Below are 23,809 nucleotides of genomic sequence, written 5' to 3' on the forward strand. Positions count from 1 at the left end.
CGTATAAATGTATATTTGTGCATACGTAGAGAAGCACTTTAAGTCGACTTACGCCTGCCAAGTTTCGATTTTTTTAGTTTTGTTTAACAATTTAATTAATACGAAAACAACCAATCTGGATGAGGCCGGATTACACCATGAGGAAATATATGGAAGGCAAAAAATGTCAAAATATAACATCCGATTAGCGCCCCGTAATATATGGAAGGCAAAACGTGTAAAAATTTAACTTACCATTCTTTCAAGTAAACTCTTTGATTCCCTTGAAGCGTGATGAAACGGTACGCACACTGTCCAAGGTTTACAGGCTCTTTGAACCTCTGGATGTAATCGTAGGATAAAACGTTGAATTTGTTAGCGACGCACATGCTTAGCCTATAAGAAGAAAAGAAACATTATTTAAAATGATGGAATTATCTATATATGGAAACGCAAAAATTGTATGTCTGTCTGTATGTTTTTTCCAGATTCCTCTATTCAAATTAGGTCTAAAACTAGTACAAATTATAAATTACTTTACTTTGAAGCTTGATTTAGACCACCTAAAACAAATAAATAAATAAATCACTCATGCACAAAAACAAAAACATTTGGACTAATATGCTCCTCGTTGTGACATTGATTAATTTCAGATATAAATACTGGACTCTGGCTTTAAAAACAATCAAGAGGTTCATAATTCTACATTTTATACACATACACAGAACCCCCCCCCAAAAATAAAAAAACATTGTATTCAAACAAATCATCTTATAAATTTTCCTAATGTCTGTCTATCTGTGTGTGTGACGCGGTTTATCTCAGCCTACCGGCAACCCACCCAGGCAAGTAAGGTACCGGAATGAAGCTTATGACCCAGCGGATTTTTTAGTGATATTTATATCCATGTTTGGTGTATGGAAATAAAAAAATTAAAAAAAAACCCAACGTTTTATTTACTGTGTATTTTTCCGGTACAAGAACCCAAGTTTGCCCAGCTGGGCAAACTTGGGTTTTTATTCTTGAAAATTACAGATCTGTATTTATCCTTGAAGTTGATCAAATTTGGTAGGAAATCATAAGTGAATCAAATTTGGTAGGAAATCATAAGTGAATCAAATTTGGTAGGAAATCATAAGTGATTCAAATTTGGTAGGAAATCATAAGTGATTCAAATTTGGTAGGAAATCATAAGTGAATCAAATTTGGTAGGAAATCATATTGAATCAAATTTGGTAGGAAATCATAAGTGAATCTTTGAAGTTGATCAAATTTGGAAGGAAATCATAAGTGATCCAAATTTGGTAGGAAATCATAAGTGATCCAAATTTGGTAGGAAATCATAAGTGATCCAAATTTGGTAGGAAATCATAAGTGATTAAAATTTGGTAGGAAATCATAAGTGATTCAAATTTGGTAGGAAATCATAAGTGATTCAAATTTGGTAGGAAATCATAAGTGATTCAAATTTGGTAGGAAATCATAAGTGATTCAAATTTGGTAGGAAATCATAAGTGATTCAAATTTGGTAGGAAATCATAAGTGAATCAAATTTGGTAGGAAATCATAAGTGAATCTTTGAAGTTGATCAAATTTGGAAGGAAATCATAAGTGATCCAAATTTGGTAGGAAATCATAAGTGATCCAAATTTGGTAGGAAATCATAAGTGATTCAAATTTGGTAGGAAATCATAAGTGAATCAAATTTGGTAGGAAATCATAAGTGAATCAAATTTGGTAGGAAATCATAAGTGATTCAAATTTGGTAGGAAATCATAAGTGATTCAAATTTGGTAGGAAATCATAAGTGATTCAAATTTGGTAGGAAATCATAAGTGATCCAAATTTGGTAGGAAATCATAAGTGATTCAAATTTGGTAGGAAATCATAAGTGATTCAAATTTGGTAGGAAATCATAAGTGATTCAAATTTGGTAGGAAATCATAAGTGATTCAAATTTGGTAGGAAATCATAAGTGATTCAAATTTGGTAGGAAATCATAAGTGATTCAAATTTGGTAGGAAATCATAAGTGAATCAAATTGGGTAGGAAATCATAAGTGAATCAAATTTGGTAGGAAATCATAAGTGATTCAAATTTGGTAGGAAATCATAAGTGAATCAAATTTGGTAGGAAATCATAAGTGAATCAAATTTGGTAGGAAATCATAAGTGATTCAAATTTGGTAGGAAATCATAAGTGATTCAAATTTGGTAGGAAATCATAAGTGAATCAAATTTGGTAGGAAATCATAAGTGATTCAAATTTGGTAGGAAATCATAAGTGAATCAAATTGGGTAGGAAATCATAAGTGAATCAAATTTGGTAGGAAATCATAAGTGATTCAAATTTGGTAGGAAATCATAAGTGATTCAAATTTGGTAGGAAATCATAAGTGAATCAAATTTGGTAGGAACTCATAAGTGATTCAAATTTGATAGGAAATCATAAGTGAATCAAATTTGGTAGGAAATCATAAGTGAATCAAATTTGGTAGGAAATCATAAGTGAATCTTTGAAGTTGATCAAATTTGGAAGGAAATCATAAGTGATCCAAATTTGGTAGGAAATCATAAGTGATTCAAATTTGGTAGGAAATCATAAGTGATTCAAATTTGGTAGGGAATCATAAGTTAATCAAATTTGGTAGGAAATCATAAGTGATTCAAATTTGGTGGGAAATCATAAGTGATTCAAATTTGGTAGGAAATCATAAGTGATTCAAATTTGGTAGGAAATCATAAGTGATTCAAATTTGGTAGGAAATCATAAGTGATTCAAATTTGGTAGGAAATCATAAGTGAATCAAATTTGGTAGGAAATCATAAGTGAATCTTTGAAGTTGATCAAATTTGGAAGGAAATCATAAGTGATCCAAATTTGGTAAGAAATCATAAGTGATTAAAATTTGGTAGGAAATCATAAGTGATTCAAATTTGGTAGGAAATCATAAGTGATTCAAATTTGGTAGGAAATCATAAGTGATTCAAATTTGGTAGGAAATCATAAGTGATTCAAATTTGGTAGGAAATCATAAGTGAATCAAATTTGGTAGGAAATCATAAGTGAATCAAATTGGGTAGGAAATCATAAGTGAATCAAATTTGGTAGGAAATCATAAGTGAATCAAATTTGGTAGGAAATCATAAGTGAATCAAATTTGGTAGGAAATCATAAGTGATTCAAATTTGGTAGGAAATCATAAGTGATTCAAATTTGGTAGGAAATCATAAGTGAATCAAATTTGGTAGGAACTCATAAGTGATTCAAATTTGATAGGAAATCATAAGTGAATCAAATTTGGTAGGAAATCATAAGTGAATCTTTGAAGTTGATCAAATTTGGAAGGAAATCATAAGTGATCCAAATTTGGTAGGAAATCATAAGTGATCCAAATTTGGTAGGAAATCATAAGTGATCCAAATTTGGTAGGAAATCATAAGTGATCCAAATTTGGTAGGAAATCATAAGTGATCCAAATTTGGTAGGAAATCATAAGTGATTCAAATTTGGTAGGAAATCATAAGTGATTCAAATTTGGTAGGAAATCATAAGTGATTCAAATTTGGTAGGAAATCATAAGTGATTCAAATTTGGTAGGAAATCATAAGTGATTCAAATTTGGTAGGAAATCATAAGTGATTCAAATTTGGTAGGAAATCATAAGTGAACCGAAGAGGAAAAGATATCGAAAAATACATATATAACATAATATATAACAATAAAAATAATAAAAAGAAACTGATCTTAATACTTTACTGTAGCTTTATAGTATCACATATGTCTGTATGAGTGGTTTAAGCAATAACAATAAGCGCAGGTTCTGCAACATTGAGGTTGAGAGCGTGGGTCACCTGATCTCTGGTTGTAAAATCCTACTTGGAGATGGTTATTATTCAGAACGCCATAATGGTATTTGCAAATACCTTCATTGGAAGATATATAAGAAATTAAACGTTTAGTGTAGTAAAAAATCCTGGGAACATATACCCAAGCGAACAGTTGGTAATGACACATCATTCAGTATAACTACATAATTCCCACCGGTACATATCTAGAAAACGCAGCCGTTAAATCAGATATAGTGATTTGGGACAGAGCAAACAAAAAATCGATCATAATAAAGATCATTGTACCTAACGATACAGGGCTTGACAGAGCTGAGAGGGAAAAAACTTACGTATGACATGAAACGAAATTGGAAATTAAAAGAGATTTCAATTATACCAATCATCATAGGAGCAACTGGGTTTATGAAAAAGAACTTAAAAGTACTTAAAAAAGTATACCCGGTGAACCAAGTGCACGTGAGATACAAACGATTGCACTAAAAGGGGCGGCTAGAATCCTTAAAAGATCTCTTGGTTGGACTCACTAAAATAGGGGTAAATGTCAGACATCTGGTTGGATGTTCCACCCGTAGAAGAAAAAGATGAAGAAAAATGAGAAAAATATGTACTGAGAGTGCAAGTCATTATGTTCTTTAACTCTTGAACACTTATGACGATCGATTACAGCTGTTCGCTTCTCTTGATATGTATAGACTTTATTTCTCATCTCTCATGAAGCCATTTGCGGTAGCCTCATTAGTTAGCACGCTCTAAAATTGTTCCGGGGTTCGAATAGTACGACTGGCGTAAATGGTTATTTCTACACTAATGCTTTCACAAAGATGAAACGTATACGTACGTAAATAATATTCAAATATTTGGTCGGATCAGTGGCGTAATAATGGTATGGAACAGCCGCCTGTTCTTGTAAGTGAGTAAATATGAGATAGGATAGTCGAGAATTCGAACTTGCGAAGATTTGGAATTGAGAATTCCGATCATAAGTTAAAATAAATACAGAATACATAATGTTATTGAAATAAGAATGTTATTGAAATGATACCTGTTTATAGAGAAATGAATGTAAGGAAATGAAATTAAAATAAGGAATCTACACCAGAATAATAGAAAATATTAAACATATTTGTAACGTAGGTTAGAGAACGCGGAGTTGAAACATGTAAGTAACAATGCATGCTTAAACACGGAGGCATGACATGCCATGTGTCTAATATGCACGTGTTGGTCATGCAATGACGTTATGGGTCTCAATATAGAGAGCTTTGGTCAGTCAGTCAAAAAACTCAGTCGGTCGGACTGAGTCAGTCAGAGGAGAAGAGGAGTCAGAGACAGAGCTAACATGGAACCTTGGAAGCGAAGACTTGAATTCCTTAATGCAAAGCCATTGACCGGTCGAAATGGAATAAACAAACAACTTCATCTTTTTGTATCTGCGCCTTCGTGTTATGTTATTCAACAGAAAGGTATTGTCAACTTATATTATAAGAACTTTGGAAAATCATCATCTCAAAATAGGTAAAGAAATATGTGTCAATGTTATAGAAACACTCCCATTCACAGAACTGTCAAAAGTATAAATGTCAAACAAACTATATCTTGGTCTATCTATCAATATATCTAAATTATCTTCTCATTGTGTATTACATGTCGTCGGTTCTCCTGTATTAACATGTACCCTGTCTCTTTATATTTACAGAACTGTCTCTTTATATTTACAGAACTGTCTCTTTATATATACGCGATATATCTGCACACAACATGAACCTCTAAGGCTCTCTTACTAACACGAACAACAAATATATAACATCAGTCCTCTTCTAATAAAAACTATGCAACAATAAGAGGGGGGTGGCGGTCCGCCCCGGGCGGCACGTGTCAGGAGGGGGCGGCATTTTGAGGGGGTGGAAATAGAAAAAATAAATAAAATAAATAAAAGCTACCAAAAATTCTGAAATTTTATACAAAAATAAGCCTTTACGGTTGTAAAAAAATCGAAACTTTTGGAGGTATCAGAATTGGAAAAAAACAATTCTTTTAAATTTTTTTACTTAATTTTCCTTATTGGTACCAATGATAAATATTTATTGTTTTTAAATTATCAATAAAACTAAAATGATAATAGCATTAAAATACGATGTAAATTTATTTTACTTAAAACAATATTTTTTTAAACTGCATAAATTCTCTAAGTAAGCTTTCAAAGAATGTACATGTTCCGAAAAATGTTGAAAAATTAAACAAAACATTTTTGTCAAGAAAAATACCTTCAAGCATTACCGATAATTAAATTATGTAATTGAAAATTGAACACTGGAAAATTAGCAACAGAAAATTACGTAATTTTGGAATTGTAGAAAAATTAAGCATTTACGGAATAAAAATCGACTGAAAACAGATTTTATAATCATTCTATCGGGGGATATAATTTTAAATAGGAACCAAGCGCTACACGTCAAATACTATTTAAGTGGCTTTCTATTCGATAGTTTAAATACCGCAGATTTTTTTTCAAGTTTCAAACAGTCACGGAGTAATTGCGTTTTTTGTTCGAATTATTAAAACATTTTATAATCACTGATGTATTTATGAATAAACCGAAATCTATTATGATGAATTAAATCTGATAATAGGGTTTTATTTTATTACTTTTTTATTAATATAATAATTGTAAAAGATAATACAAGAAAAGTGTCCTTAGAACCCGCACCTTAGGAAAATCGACTTATTTGCTTTCAAACAAGATTAAATATCCTAAAATATGTATATTTGCATGACAGGCACTTGAATCCTATTTAAAACGTCTTCAAAAATAATCTAAAAATCTATCTTCAGTTGACATTTGTTCCATAGATGCTTAATTTTCATACCTTGCCAAAAGTAGTTCTCCGGTGTCTAATTTTCCTGAATTGAATTAAATTAAAATAAAATTATAGAAACTGATTTTTAATGTTTTTAATTTATTTGTGATTTTATTAGTTTCTGTTTTGTCTTAATTAGATGGTGGGTTTCAGCCGGTGTCCTTTTGTCCGGTGTGCTTTTGTCAGGTCCCATAGCTAGCATTGGAAAAGATTACAAGGAGTTATAAAAATGTGTACTTACAAAAATTTTTTTTTGTAATTTCAAAGTCTTAACATCAGATGAATTGAACAGTAATAGAATTAATGAATTCAAACTGTTCGCATCATTTCTGTTTTGTCTTAATTAGATGGTGGGGTTCGGCTGATGTCCTTTTGTCCGGTGTCCTTTTGTCCGGTGTGCTTTTGTCAGGTCCCATAGCTAGCATTGGCAAAGTTTACAAGTGTACTTACAAAAATTTTTTTTTTTTTGTACTTTCAAAGTCTTAACATCAGATGAATTGAACAGTAATATAATTAATGAATTCAAACCGTTCGCATCTACATGCGACAACATGTGTTGGCTCATTTCTTCTTTGATTTCGGTTTATATGTCTGTATTTGTGCAGATGAATTGGGCATTAACAGGATTAATAGATTCAAAACTTTTCACACCTATACACGACAACACTTGTCTCATTTCTTCAGTTTATGTGTCTACTAAAACAAAATTTCTGAATAAGAGAAGACGAATTTGGATGGCAATATGAAGCAATAAAATCTCAGGCTACTAATAGAAATTTTTGGTAAATAATATTTGATTCCGTTCGGCATTTTAATTTTCAAGTTTCCCATACGCTAAGAGGACGTACAAAAGACATTGAAAATTTGCCAATATAAAATGCAAATGTATTTTTGAAAACCTATTTTAAAGACATTCAAAATGTGTTTCATGGAGTAAAACTTAATTACTGAGATATTTTTCATTTTTTGTTTCATGTTTAAAATTTTATTTTAATGTCATGCGAAAGTTCTAATTGTTTCCTTTGTAAAAGTTAAATACATTCCTTTACTAGGTAGAAGAGTTACTTGTCTTGCCTTTGGTAACATTTATTCGTTTTATATTTATTTTTTCTCCTTTTTTTGCATTCTTAGATAGGGTGGAAAATCATCCACCAGCCGCTAAAAAATAAACAAAAAAATTAATTAAAAAATTTAGAGTGGGGATCATTTCCACGTGTAAATCTAATGGAAAATAAATCTCCATATTCGAACTATTCTAGCGTTTTAGGGCAGTTAAGCAAAAAGTGCTTTTCTTGATATATATATATGTTAAAAAAGTTTTTACTGGGAGTTGACCCCCCCTCGTAAATTTAAATTAGTTTTCAAAATTGAAAACTTCAGTGGCTACAATACAAATTGTACTGGATTTTAAAGAAAATATAATAAAACGTTTTACCATTCGATTTTTTTTTATTCTACATGAACCTGAACTTTTGTGACGAATGGAGTTTGTCGTTAAAAAAAAGCATATAATTTTTTTTTTCTAAAAAATTTTAAACCATCCATTCCTTGGACAATCTTTACTAAAGTCATACGTAAGATGGCGGCCGCGAACGGATGTAAAAAAATGGAACGGAACGTAAATTTTAGCGAAACGAAATTAGCGAGTCGACTGTACAGCATAGCAAGAAAAAACAACAGCAACAACTCGACTGCTGATAAAACTAATAATAGGCGTGTTTTAATTTTTAACTGTATTTGTTATGAATATGTTAATAATGAAATGAAATAACTAAGAAATGTTTTTTGTTTCAACTAGACTGTAGTTTCACATAACATTTTAAGAAACAAAAGATACCGTAAAAATTGAATTACATCGCCCTTTCTCTGCATAATTACCAAAACAAGACAATGAAATGAAACAAATAAGAAAGTTTTTTTCCAAAATAGGTGAAATAATAAACAAAAACCAAATGTTACCAAAGGCAAGCTAAGTTACTTTTTTTTACCTAACTAATTTTTTGTGTTTTAATTTATTTATTTACATTTTTTTTCACACTAATTTTATTCTTAACTAAAAATACATTAAAATTGCTTTGCTATTCTGGACGATTACATTATTTTTTAGTTATTTCATTGTTTTTGTTTTATTTTTCATTTAATTGTTTTTGTTTTATTTTTCATTTAATTGTTTTTGTTTTGGTAATCATGCAGAGAAAATACCACGGAATTCAACTTTTACGGTATCTTTTGTTTATGACATTTTATGTGAAACTACAATCCTGTTTGTGAAACTATAGTCCAATTTGGAAAATGAAGCAGAGGAGTAAAAGCGCGGAGGAAATTTCTGAACTGATTTTGAGAGAACTGGAGATCGACGGGATTCAGATTGGTGACTATTAGCCAGCCATTTGTATAATGTCGATGTTGTGGCAGGCCACTAATCGAGTATACAGAAACGCATCTCCGAAATCAACCCCAAAACTATTTGTACTATGCACAAACCATTCACTAAATCTGGCTTGTGTGCATGCAGCTTCATTAACGGTTCACTTTGTTACATTTTTTGGCACACTGAACCTATTATTATTTTCGTTCTTTTCTGCATTTATACCTCCCTGGGACGTCTTGATTCAGTTGGCTGATTTAAGTATCAAGCGGCTTGTAGAAACTAGATGTAATCGGGCAGACGCTGTAAATGTTGTCATAAAAAATTATTGGAAGTCGTCATTGCCCTGGAACAGCCCACGAAATGATAAAATGCAACCACAAGATCAGATGCATCTTTAATCCTCAACTCGGTACTGTCGATTCTGATTCTTTTATTTCTGAGCCTTTGGAAAACTATTTTCCCAGAAATCAATAGAAGTATCTTCAAACAACATGGCTAGATATGTAATAAAGTTCTGTCAAACTGACGGCGTTGAGAGATTGCCTTCAGAATAGAGGAAAGATGGCGGACATTGTAATAGACGAGTAAAAGAAACAAAAACAAAAAACAACAACCGCTCTGAAATGCAGATAAGCATGGAGCGTGTCCGCAAAAAAACAAAACAAAAACAAAAACAAACAAACAAAAAAACAAATGGATGGTGAAGGATTGACTGATGCAGCGCTGGGGTTTGATACTGAGTTTAGACGGAAAATGCTGTCTGTCATAGATAGGTTGACTGAAGAAATATCTTGCAGATTTCAACAAGTTCACAATCTTGCAAGTAAATACGCTTTTCTTACACCATCAAATCTGCTTGATGATAATTGCGATTGTCAGCTTGGTGAAGTTGATGAAGATATAGAAAAAGAGAAATTTTTTGTCGAAATGAAGAGATTACAGTATTTTGTGAAAGCTTCAGGAAAATACAAAATCAATGAACCCTTGAATTTTTTAACTTCATACAGATATACCACCTTGAGGATTCCATCTCTAATTTTGTGATCTTTCCACGCATTTTCCTTACTCGAGCTATTAGCGTTGCCAGCTGTGAGCGTTCTTTCTCGAAACTGAAGTTTATAAAAAACTACCTTCGATCAACAATGAACCAGACAAGGCTTACAGACTTCGCAATTCTTTCCAAAAAGAGGGAAATTACCAATGGAGTGAATTTTGCTAAAGTTATAAACTTTGCCGAGAAAAAAGCGCGAAAAGTCTATTTGTAAATTTTCAACCGACTTGATGCTGTGTGGCAGTTCTCCCACAAAAAATAAATTTATAGCATTATTTACAATTTATAAATAAATTTATTTAAATTTTTTTAAAAACTATTTTTAAAGGGGTTGGAACATTATTATCACAAAAAAAAACAAATAACATTATCAGGCTTTCAGATGTTCTCATTTAAATTTATTAAGAAAAATGTTTTCTAAAATGTGTGATTCTCCATTTCTTAAATTTAGCGCTTAAACCAAGCGATTACACACACGGATTTCAAACAGCACCGATACAAGACGTTTTTCTCTTCGGGTGATTTTGTGTCGGCCATTTTTTTTTTCGAGCGCTTTCGACTCGTGATCGTCATCAGGAGTAGTGCTTTTTTCCCGTTGTTTTTATATAGACATTTTATTTTAACTAAGTTTTCTGTAAGGGAGAGAAGAATAAGAAAGGGGTGCGGTCAAGTCACGAAAGTATAATTTTATGCGTAAACTAGGTATTTACTTCAACAGTGCTCAATACATAGGTAGAGCTAGGTAGTAGGCTAGAAAAATATATATGGCAATTAAGCAACACAGAATATTCCGCGTTTCATCCACACTAGGATTCGTCAGGCTTACGTGAATGAAACGCGGAATATTCTGTGTAGCTTAATTGCCATATATATTTTTCTAACACACACACGCACACACATATATATAAATGGTTTAATATGTTAACACACACACACACACATATATATATATAAATGGTTTAATATGTTAATACCTGTATTAAATGCTATTTTGTTAAGCTGTAATTTTAATCTATATGCAATATTTTCGATACTTAATTTTAACATTAGTGGTATGCACTTATAATTAAGAGCAAAAACAACCTGAACATAGTTGAACCAAAGATCAGCTTTTGCACACGGAAAGAGCATGGTATGCTTTAGAACTTTATGGCAATAAATAATAACAATAGCTTATTTTAACATTTTACAGCAATTTCAAGGTACGTCGGATTTTCAAAAGCTTAAAAATTTATCGCACGAAACATGAAATACTGTTATTCCTAACTCTAAGTAGCACTAGCAGTCGTAATAATAGTTCTGTATTTGTCACCCTCGAAGCATACTTGTTTTTTTTTTCTCATAAATCGGAATATTTTGGAATGAACACGGTTGTTATTTAATAAAATAAAGTACACACTAAAATTTCAGTTATTTCTCTATTTTTATTACTTTTCTTTCAAATATATCAACAAAATTGCTTATAATACGTATTAAAATCAAACTATGATAATTAGAAATCATTACTATCGTTAGTTTACTTATTAAAATGAGTGTTCAAAGAATCAATATATTTTCTTCCCTCCTTATTCTATATGGACGAAGAGAAACAGTGGATATGTAAGAGATGTAAGATTCTTTTTAGAAAGAGCAAGAGAGAAAACGAGAGAGCACGAGAGAGAGAGAATGAGAGAGGGCACGCGTCATGTAGAGAGAGAGAGAGAGAGCGCGCAAACGCGCCTCACAGAGAGTGTGAGAGAGAGAGAGAGACCGTCAGAGAGAGAAAGTGAGAAAGAGAGAGAGAAAGAACGCGCGCACGAGAGTGAGAGAGAGCAAGAGAGAGAGAGAGAGAGAGAGAGAGAGAGCACGAGAGAGTGAGAGAGAGGACGCCAGATGGAGAAAGAGTGCACATTAGAGAGAGAATGAGAAAAAAACAGAGATAGCACAACAGAGAGAGAGAGAGAGAGAGAGAGAGAGAGAGAGAAATCACGCGTCATGCAGAGAGAGAGAGAGAGAGAGAGAGAGAGAGAAAGCCAGAGAGAGAGAGAGAGAATGACAGAGAGAGCGCGCGTCATGGAGAGAGAGAGAGAGAGAGAGAGAGAGAGAGAGAGAGAGAGAGAGAGAGACTTGGGGGTGGATGATAACAGAAATATTTTTCACGAAAACTAATGCATCCTGAATAGATTTGGTATTCTTTATCTCAAAGTATTGTCAGTGGGAATTGAGTGACGTTTACAAAATGGCGGCCACAGATAAACTTGACCTTATTCACAACCGGAAGCAGACGGGCTTGTTGAAACGTTGAAATGATTTCATGTGCATTATTTGCTAATGACGTTTTAAAAATAGGTCGACAACTCAGTTACTTGTGTTTCTTTACTCAAATAAAAATCGTTCTGCATTTTTTTATTACAAATTCTCAACAGGATTAAAACTTTTGGAGAATATAATTACACGCATTTATTCAGGAAAAGTGCATTTTTATGGTTTCATATATAACAATCTATGCAGAAAATGATGCCAGCAAAATAATAAATCCTACATGCATTTACTCTTAAAGATTAGGTTACATATATTATATATATATATATATATATATATAATTGGAGGTTGTTATTTTCCAGAGGTAAAGTAACCAATGAAGTATAAGGAGGTTAATAAAAGTGCACAATACAAAAATAGAGCAAAGTATACTTTTTATTTGTTTTTGCATAAACAGTAATGTGTTGCTACACAGTCATGAGTATGTTTCGCCCAGCTAGTATTAGTAATTAGAGGCCTCTTCAGGCGATATAGCTTATACGAAAGAAAAGTTTAACTTTGCTTTCGCATAAGCTGTATCGCCCGAAGAGGTCTCTAGTTACTAAAAACTAGCTGGCCGAAACATTCTCATGATTGTAACAACACGTTATTGCTTATATAAAAACAAAAAAAAGTATATATATATATATATATATATATATATATATATATATATATATGTATATATGTGTGATTTTTACTTAACTCGAAGCACCTCAAATCATGCCAAGATTATCAACACCATGGACTATGAGAAGAAGAAAAAAAAAAAAAGAAAAAAAAAGAACTGTCCAATTTCCGGAAGATAAATATTTTATTATCCGAAAATTTGAAATTATATTTTTAATAAATAGCAATATTTATTAAAAAAAATTGTAGGTATAGACCGCTTCATACCCTCCAAAAAATGCCAGTAAAAACCTAACAGCCAGCCGTAGTTCTCTCCAGAATGTGCTGCTGCCATTACGCACAAAAATCACCTTTTCCATTGCTTCCAACGTAATAGATGTACTGAGACTAAAGTTGCTTTTAAGACTGCCAGCACCCATTGTAAAAGAGTAATAAAGAATGCGAGAGAATTGTATGCTCCGTCCGTTAAGTCCAAAGAAACTGAGCAGCGGCTTGGTTCCCACCAGTTTTTGGCAAATAGCAAACAGGGTCTTGAACAGAAGCATGTGTTCTATCACAAACATCATCAAACTCGTTAGCATTGGACAAAGCCAAACTCTTTGCCAAGAATTTTGCAACTATGCGATCAAGGCAACTAACCCCTTATATCTTCTCCTGTATCTAAAAACACGCTATACGACATACAACTGTCCGTGTGTGATGTTGCTAAGCTAATCAAAAACCTTGATTCAACGCATAGAATGTAAAAATAAAATAAAATGAAATGAAAGTAAGACTCCCGAGCGACGCCGTCGGCTGGTGACAGTTTTTTTTCCAAGTAAAAGGATAATAACCACAACTGGCCCTGATGGCATTCCAATTATAGTGCTCAAAAAGCTTCAACCAGAACTAGCTCCCATACTTACAAAGCTGTTTAAGCGTTGTCCTAAAGAGAATTGCTTCCTGAAAAATCTCCACAGTATGCTCTGTATTTAAGAATTCAGATGATCGGTCATCTCCCTCTCAGTAAAGACAAGTAAGTTGCTGGAATCTGTGTTAAATAGAGAAGTAGTCAACCACCTCAGCAAAAATAACCTCCTCAGTGACATGCAATATGGTTTTCGTTCTACTAGGTTAGCACCTAGTAGAACGTTCTAGCAGATGCGTTTTCGTTCTAGCAGATGTGTTAACGTTTATATCTCATAGGATTAGCGAATCTCTCGACGGAGGCTTCCTTTCTAAGGCAATTACTTTTGACCTATCAAAGGTTTTGATATGGCATGGCATAACGGTCTACTTCACAAAATCTCTAGTTACGGTATAGCTGGAAATGTCTTTTCAATTATTAAATCATTTCTCTCTGATAGGTTCTTAAGAGTAGTGGTTGACGGGCAGAAATTAGAAGCTTACAGTATTAATGCTGTAGTCTTTCAGGAGTCGATCCTGGACCCAACTCTCTTCCTGATCTACATCAATGATCTCCCAATTCACATTATAAGATCAGTTATAGACATTTACGTTGAAGACACTACCATCTGTGGCAACACTTCAAAGGTTGTAAATGACCAAGTTCTCTCTGATTTTCTCTCCTCTGATATTGAGCACATGGTCCAAGGGGGAAAGAGCTGGTTGGTTACTTTTAATGCATCTAAAACCAAGCTTCTATCTTTACATCATCAACGCTCTGTTCCCCATTTGGCCTCAATTGAAATGAATGGCTCTCGTCTTATGGAGGCTCCAGGTTTTGACAAACTTTTGGGTTTGACCTTTACTCCTAATCTGAAATGGAACACGTGCATCAAATCCGTTGCAAAGGTTTCTGGAAAAAATAGTAGAATCATTCTACAGCTCCAGTAGATACCTCACTTCTGATACAGTTATCTACCTGTATAAAAGTCAAGTACGTCCAAGGATGGAGTACTGTTTCCACATCTGGGCAAAATATATAGAAATAAGGACAGACGAGCTATAATTAGATAAAAATGAACAATATCAGAGATAATGTGTGCGGTCCTAGTTTTTCCTCAGGAAGATAAACAGAAAACAATATGGCTGACGAGAGCCTAACTTTATTTACCATTAACTGGCCCACCCCCTTATGTTAGGCTTGAAACCGACGGTACCAATGTTTTTTTTCTGGCCTTCTGTACAGTTTTAAATAAATAATTATTAAGCTCTTATATTGAATTTTTTTCTTTGTAATCGAGGGCTTTGATGGAATTCTTTCCCCAAACAGTGAACATTACACACACACACACACACACACACACACATATATATTCAGAAGAATGCCTCCACCAGCTTTTTAATTACTTACGTACGAAGATTATAAAGGTACTAAACCTTATATCTAGAATCCATGATTTTAATCCTGGAGTTTTTCATCGAAGGTGCCTAAATTTTCTCGATTACCTTTTCGCCTCTTGAAACTAAAACGTTCGTTTTTTTTTCATACGCCTTCTCCCGCCTCTCAATTTTTTCTCCTTTGTAATAATTCACGTTATTCGCCCTCTACTACTACTGCTACTACTACTAGCACCACCACCATCAATCGTTCTTAATTTCAAGTCTTCACTGTGGATAGTTCTTACCTAATTTATTCAATATATATATATATATATCCTTCATTTAACCACATAAATTAATATACGAAAGCATAGATTTATGCGTAAACTTTATTTACTTCAACATAGCTCATACGTAGGTAGAGCTAGATAGTAAGTTATAAAATATATATGGCGATTAAGCTACACAGAATATTCTGCGTTTCATCCACGCAAGGATTCATCAGGCGTATGCGGGGATTTTTTGGTTGGCTCGCGTTTTTATATACGCACTTACTATTGAGTTTTTAGTTAGCCAATCAGCTCTCTAGTTTTTACCGCACCCTTTCTAATTAGCCAATGAGCAGGCACTTATAGGACAAAAGCCCAGCTGACCCCCGGTTGACCCGTTTGTTTGTGTTTGTTATTTTAGTAGGGAGCGTCCTGACCTATTTTAAACCTAGATTAAATGTGTTTTCATGATACACCTATATATATATATATACATATATACACACACACACATATATATACACACATAATAATTTTTGTATATGTATGTTTATTTTATTTGTTTATGTTCTTTTGTTATTGTTAGTTTTAAAATTATTTTGTATCGCTATCCTAGAGTAAAGTTTCTCCTGTGAACACAGTTGTTCGCTATTTACCTTCTACAGTTTAATAGATGTTGGGGTTCTTTAAAGTATAGGATCGCAAATTTTTCATGAAGGCATAATCTACATGGATCGTCTAGGCATCTACATGTGCTTGCTTGTCTTACTATTTTCCATTCGCCTATCGGCGAACGTCCACTTTCTTTGAGTTCCCAGTATTTGTTTTAATTCGGTGTTTTTTCTATTTTTGAATGTACTTTTGTGGTCATTATATCGGGTTTTGAAATCTAAGGAAGTCATACCTACGTTATATTTCTTGGTATTCGGGGTTTCTTTCGTAAATATTGTGGCCTGGTAAACTTTGCTTTTGGTTAAACGTTATTTTGAAGCAGACAAAGTGTGAGGTATCTTCAGTTGCATTTATCTTGTTCGTTATTAGTATTTTTGTTTTTATTTCTAGTATGGTTGTCGTTGTCCGGAGTTGGTTTATTATTATTATTTCTACTAGTTACATATGTGCCCTTTATGTTAGTTTTATTTTTGTCGTGGTGTCCACTTTTTTATTGTTTATTTTGTTGTTGTTTTCATTGCTTTTATTTAGTATTTTGTCATTATGCGCTTTAATTATCATCTCTAAATTTTTGCAGCAGCTGTAGGATAACTTTAGGTTATTTTTATTGAGAATTTTGTGTAAGGGATTGGTTGGGGGGATAGCGAACAACTGTGTTCACAGGAGAAACTTTACTCTAGGATAACGATACAAAATAATTTTAAAACTAACAATAATAATAGAACATAAATAAAATAAACATACATATACAAAAATTATAATGTGTGTGTATATATATATGTGTGTATATGTATGTGTATGTGTGTATATATATATAAACTAACATAAAAACAAAAAACACATTTAACCTAGGTTTAAGACAAGTCAGGACACTCCCTACTAAAATAGCAAACACAAACGAACGGGTCAACCGGAGGTCAGCTGGGCCTTTGTCCTGTAAGTGCCTGCCCATTGGATGATTAGGAAGGGTACGGTAGAGACCAGAGAGCTGATTGGCTAATTAAAAACTCAATAGTAGATGCGTATATAAAAACGCAAGACAACCAAAAAATCCCCGAATAAGCCTGATGAATCCTAGCGTGGATGAAACGCGGAATATTCTGTGTAGCTTAATCACCATATGCATTTTATAACTTATATATATACCCCACACACAGACATATATAAGTTAATCATTTACTTGAAACGTACTCAGGTTTTTAATCCATTACGATTACAAACTTTCTCAGAAATAAATTTTTTTTATTATGAAATTTTTTTTTATATAAATTGTGAAAATGTTGAAAAAAATCAAAGCTCAATGAATATCTTCTTATTAGGTTCCAGAGCATATATTGAAACAAGAAAGAACCAGCAGGGCGTGTCGATTGTATGAACCATGTAACGTGTCCAAAATAGTGTTTTCTCTATATGACTAAATATACAGCAAAAAAACATAATTTTGCAATCTTGTTAGTCGTAATACGAAACAATATTGTCATGGATGCTTTTTGAAAAGTAATAAATGACAAACTGAGAAAACTTGATATTTGAAACTTGGAAAAGTCGGTCAATTTAGCTCTTATGCACTGATCAACATATAATGATTAGATCACTCTCACTGAAATTCAAAACATTTAACAAAATAAATGTTTAAAATTCAACAATATTTCTCGCGGTTAACGGTAGCCGAATGGATATGATCCTTTATATTGAAGCCAGAGATGGCTTCTGTCGCCGGGTTCGAATCTATCGACTGGTGTTAATCGTGACACTCTGCACTGAAGATTCCCGACAGGATGAAACACTAGTGTCTGAAGGTATTTGATAATTATTATAGGATATAATTATATATATATTCAAGCAAATATTATTAAATGCAACGGAGACACTTTGCTTTATGGTTCCTTTTTTTCTTTTTTGATTATCCGTAAAATCTTTTTTATATCGAAATCAAAAATATTAATAAAAGTTCCATAATCGTTGCTGTCACGAATCATCATCAGGTGTTGAAGTAAAAGTGTGAAGGAGCGAAAATGAGAATTAAAAGTGAAAACTAAAATATACAGTAAACGGCGTTAGGTGATGATCAGTTAAAATATACAGAGTCGATTAAAAGTAGATTAAAAATATAGGTCGATTAAAAATTCGAGTATTAAAATCAGCAAGTTCGTGGACACTGTTAACGAAGTCCGTCCACTACGAACTACGCAAGACATTTTAGAACGTTACTGCTTTTCTCGAATGCAGTATCATTTGTAGTGGGTTGAAGGGTTCTAATATATGACGTTTCAAGTATTTTTAATTTTTTAATATTATTTTCATGTTGTATAATTTTTATGTTGTCAACGAGGACCTTTCTAAGATTGGAAGAGAGAGAGAGAGAGAGAGAGAGAGAGAGCCAGCCATGTTCTTTCATCAAATGTTTTTATATATAGCACTAGTATCATTTAGATGCATGGTTATTCGCCGGGACAACGTTGTCGTTGTATGCTCAATGTATGTATTATTTTCGGAGTTATATATTGTATATCTGATCTATAACAATAAAGAATGACTATTATTCAATGGAATGTTATGTTACGATTATTTAAACCCATCTACATTCCGCCTAAAGTAATACAAATAACACTAGAAACTAATTACAAAATGCATAATGTTATGAAGTAAATATATCAGTAAGCATATCAATATGTCCGTTTTCATTTTCAGGAAACAAGAATTTAATTTTGTGTGGGCTTCTTTCGGATTATACTGTATATTAAATAATTGTAAAAATAAAATAAAATTAGATAAAAGTAATAAAACTCCCGGGAAACGCCGCCGGGAAGTGACAGTTTTTTTTTTTTTCAAGTAAAAGCGAAAACAAAACAACAAAAAAAATAAACACTTCATAAATCTCTAGTGGGGTAACGCCAGATAATCACAGCTAGTTTGATATAAAATATGTTTGCTCTCGTTTATAATCGAACATGTCGACGTGGAAAATAGCCGTCAAGATTATCGAAACGGGACCGGATGCTGCGATAAAGAACCCGGAAGTGACGACAAAATCAAAGCCTCCATAAAATAAATGATGTAAGAATTAACTGTAATAAAATTAGAAGTTTTAAGAAAATCGTTTTCGTAAATAAACAGAAAAATGCAAAAAAAAAAAAAAAAAAAAAAAAAAAAAATTTTACATCGAAACATTTTTTTAGACGGTTAAAAAAAACATTTAAAAGTAGCACACAGGATAATAACCACGAATAATTTAAAATTAATACTTTAAACCGGTAATGGGTGACGGAATGAGAATAATAGTGTAAGTAAAAGCCTCAGTTGGAAATTCCATACAACTTCCAGTGTTTGACATACAGATTTCCAAAGGTGACGCGAAGTTTTAAAAGATAAGCATAAAGGAAGTCAGAGATTACGTCAGCCGAAATGTTATAAACTCGACAACTAAAATGTGAATAGTGGTCTGAAAAATAAAATATTTCTATTCTCATCCAAAAATTTTCGAAACATCAGGGCATCAGCCTAAAAATAATATACAAATACAGTTATCTACCTTAACCCTCCACATGAAAGGGAGAGTTACGTGCCTTTGGAGACGAGGTTGGCCATGATTGTTAAGCAGTAAAAGAAGCGCCCCGAAGAACGCTAACATTATTTTGCGTTTTTCAGCGTGTACGTTATCTAACCTGTAACTTTGTTCAGTCTATATAATTATAAAACCGTGAACCATCCGACCGCCCTTGTTTGCATCTTGTGTGTCAAAAACATTGTCATGGAAACCAGCATGTATGTAATAAAATTCACACTCCTTTTCACAATCCAACCATATTGAGTACAAATAAGCTTCAGTCTTTGTTTAACGTGTAGACAGTTTCAATCATGAAAATAAGTTTTATGTTTTGGTTTCAATTCTAGCTGATGGCACTGAAATCATAATATTTTTACTTTGGAAACCATGACTATATTGAGTACAATATAATATGAGATAATTGATTATAATAATAAATACGAAAATTGCTATAATCAAAATATCATATTTAAGCGTATTTTCGACCGGACAACACCACACGCCCCTGCTGGTAAATATTAAAGTTTATACTTCGTTAATTATTTTTCGTTTGTTATTAAACCGATAACAACGGTTATTATTAGTAGGGCTATGACAAGAGAATATTCTTTTCCTTACTTTGACTCTCGAGTATATATCAGTTAATATCTTATATATTTCTAGCTAGAGTGATGTGGTTCTCGATTGATTAACTATGTCAGATATACACTCGAGAGTCAAAATAATGATAAAAATATTCTCTTGACATAACCCTAATTATTAGACAGAACAAAAGGACATACACTTTGGGGGCGGTTCTTGTTTGGTTATTTATTATACTTTAAAAGTGGGTTAATTAACGTTTATTTCCCGAAATATTGTTGTAGGAACAACCTTTCAGACTTGTGAAGATTATACACTCATGGAAGAAAGATATTTTTCTCCTTGCAGTGAAAAAAAAAAAAAAAAAAAAGGAAAGAAAAAAGAAACCGATATTCTACTTCTGTAAACAAATAATGGACAGTTGGTTTTGACTGTGATGCCAGATGTTGGATAATATTTTCTCAGACTCTCAAACGGCTGATTGTTCGTCGGATGAATCGTATGATGTCAGGTCATCTCGTGTCAACAGATGATCGTGCAATCGAATGTATGTCGTCAGTTAGATTTTGACGTGGCAAAGGAACGGATATTAAAGTTTGATGACCAAATAAATCAATCTTAATTACCAATTCTTGAGAGAAAACTTTACTTGTAAATTGAAATAGTAATCATAATTGCCGATTTAGCAATTTTATAAAGGAGAGTTGTCTGTATGTATGCTCACCCCAACATCGAAAACTACAAAACAAACAACCACTAAGCTGGTATTTTCTTAATCGACGTTGTCCCGAATGAATACTATATAAAATTTAGATAAAAATATCATTCATTGGTCATAAACTCGTGCAGATTTCGCCAGATAGTCGGTTTTCCAGCCAATTCGTATGCTAAGTAAAAGTAACTCATTTTTTAGTCAAGGAATTACTTCCCTTATACCGACTCATCCTTCAAAGAATCTATATAAAGGAGTGTTGTCTGTATGTCTAGAAAAAATCTATATAAAGGAGTGTTGTCTGTATGTCTAGAGAGACGAATGGTCTAGTCGGAAAAAGATAGGAAGAAAGAGACGTAGAGTAAAGAGTACAGGGATAGAATTTTTTTGACCCGAGCAACGCCGGGTAGCTTTGCTAGTATTATATGTAATACTATTAAAACAACAATAAAACAAATAAAAAAAATCGTATTTTAAAAGAGTTGAACCGTTAAACTTTGAGCAGTTTGAAACTTTGCCGCCATATAGAAAAGGCTGAGAACCTTTGGCTTAAGATACGAGCAAAACACCATTCTCAGTGGCTAGCTACACGGTTCGTGTGTCCCGGTAACTAGATCATAATCGTATAAGAATTAAGTGGAATAAAGTTGTAAGCAAGCCATGGTTAAAGGCCTGATATCAAGAGAGGGATAGAAAGACACAACAGCTGACAAGAGAGAATGTATTTCCGCCTCCGAAGAGAGAAGAGTTTCTTCCGGTCGCTTGTACAGGAATACAGGACGAGGCTGCAAATAAGCAGGGCGGGAGAGACGAGACGGCCTCAAAAAATGACATAGTAAATGAATATATGCATAAAAACAACGAGAGTGTACATGGTGACACACACGCACGCACACACACACACACACACACACACACACACACACACACAGACAGACAGACAGACAGACAGACAGACAGAGTGTTAAATAAGATAAAATATCGTTTACAGAATATTTAGGTACAAAACATGCGTACAAATTAAATAAATCCACAAACCAATCGCATGCAAAACTTTTTAGTTCACTTTTTCAACCCAAAACAAAACCTATTATCACTGTGACATAAGAAACTACAGTGGAGGATTTTAAGTGAGAAGTTGTGCAGCGAGATGTTTGTTCACGTTACATTTGAATTTCTATATGTTCGTACAGACAGGGAAACAGGGGGGGGGTCAAATTCAAGCTGTCCCAGAAAAACAGAGGTGAAAGTGTTCCAAAGTCCGAGTAACCTATAATAAAGAGGGTGGGATTTAGTCGAGTTTGTCTCGATTATTTCAGTTAAAGAGGTACAGGTGAAGTAAGTTCGTCGGAGCACATTTCGTTTAAGTACTTGTAAAACAAGTAAGGGTTGCAATATTGCGGCGATGAGACAGGGTCTGGAGTTCACTAGACAGTGCGGCACCTATGAGGTTAGGGATTATTTTGGCACACTGTTCCAGAGGGAGAGAGTAGTGGTTGGTGCACCAGCCCAGGTGTGGCAACAATACTCCATGCATGTGCGAATGGTGGCTTTATAAAAGAAAACTTACAGGCCGCCGGCGTTGCCCAATCGTAAAACACGCATAAATATTACATTTTTATTTATACAGAAACTGAGACATGTGCATGAGAATAATATGTTTTTTTTCTAGACAGTTGACTTCCTAAAAGTAAATATATATATATATATATACTGAAGTCGAAACAAAAACCTATAGATAGTGAGTCAAATACGATAACCATTAGACAAGCTTGACACGATCTTTAAAAAGTGTTTTCAAACCAACTTACTCTTAACATAAGTAATCTGTCGTGTGAAAGATTAAAGCATGTTAAACAATTAACAAGCATAAAATCCGATGACCCCCCCCATATAACAATGTTTCAATTGTGACTCCTTAACTACTCTTTTTTCCGTATGAAATTCAATTAAAAAGTTTTACACATGTCTGAATATCCTATATACCAAATTTCAAGTCCGTAGATTAAAAATTAGTAGAGTATATAGGTTGAGAAATGTCCTCTCACACACACATTCTAACTTTTATAGATATACTAACAGTTCAGCCCGACTTTGCTCGCACTGTTCATAACTTTATGTGTATATATGTATATATATCTATATATCTATAAAAGTGAACGTGTCTGTCTGTCTGTCTGTCTGTCTGTCTGTGTGTCTGTCTGTCTGTCTGTGTACTTTTTCCTACGCAATAACTCTGTCAATTTTTAGTCTATAGACTTAAAATTTGAAATACCGGGTACTGAGATTTGGGAAAATTGATGTGACGGGTGTCAGCCAGAAATTTGGCTGTTAAGGGGTCAAATTTCAACGATTTGACCTTTAAGAACTCGACGAAACTCCTCCGACAATTTTATGGTCTAGACACTTGAAATTTTAGATATAGGTTCCTTGAACCTGGATCTAACTTAATAAAGTGATTTGAGCCCGAAACTATAAATTTTCAGGGGTCATAATAGGGGTTAAAGTTTTAAAAAATTAACCATTTTTTTTTGTTTTTTTGCTTTTTTTGCACAGCATACACCTCCAAACACCCGAGCAACGCCGGGCACCCCTGCTAGTATATATATATATATATATATTAAAAAGTTTGTCTCATGCCCAGGTACCCTACATCTAAAATTTCAAATGTTTAGACCCAAAATTGGCGGTGGAGTTTGGTAGAATCTGCAAAGGTCAACTTTTTCAACTTTGACCTCTTGG

General features: G+C 33.2%; 1 protein-coding gene across 1 annotated transcript in view; it reads right to left on the reverse strand.

Moving 5' to 3' along the window:
* LOC145297701 (uncharacterized) overlaps nucleotides 1-23,809 on the reverse strand; it is a 246,704-nt gene that overhangs the window by 64,517 nt on the left and 158,378 nt on the right. The window contains exon 2 of the mRNA XM_080143901.1: nucleotides 235-375. Coding sequence (XP_080000027.1) covers nucleotides 235-375 — 141 coding nt within the window. The remainder of the gene's footprint in view (nucleotides 1-234; nucleotides 376-23,809) is intronic.

Source organism: Euprymna scolopes, chromosome 18 (genome assembly GCF_053919585.1).
Source record: "Euprymna scolopes isolate OS-2025 chromosome 18, ASM5391958v1, whole genome shotgun sequence".
NCBI lineage: Eukaryota > Metazoa > Mollusca > Cephalopoda > Sepiida > Sepiolidae > Euprymna > Euprymna scolopes.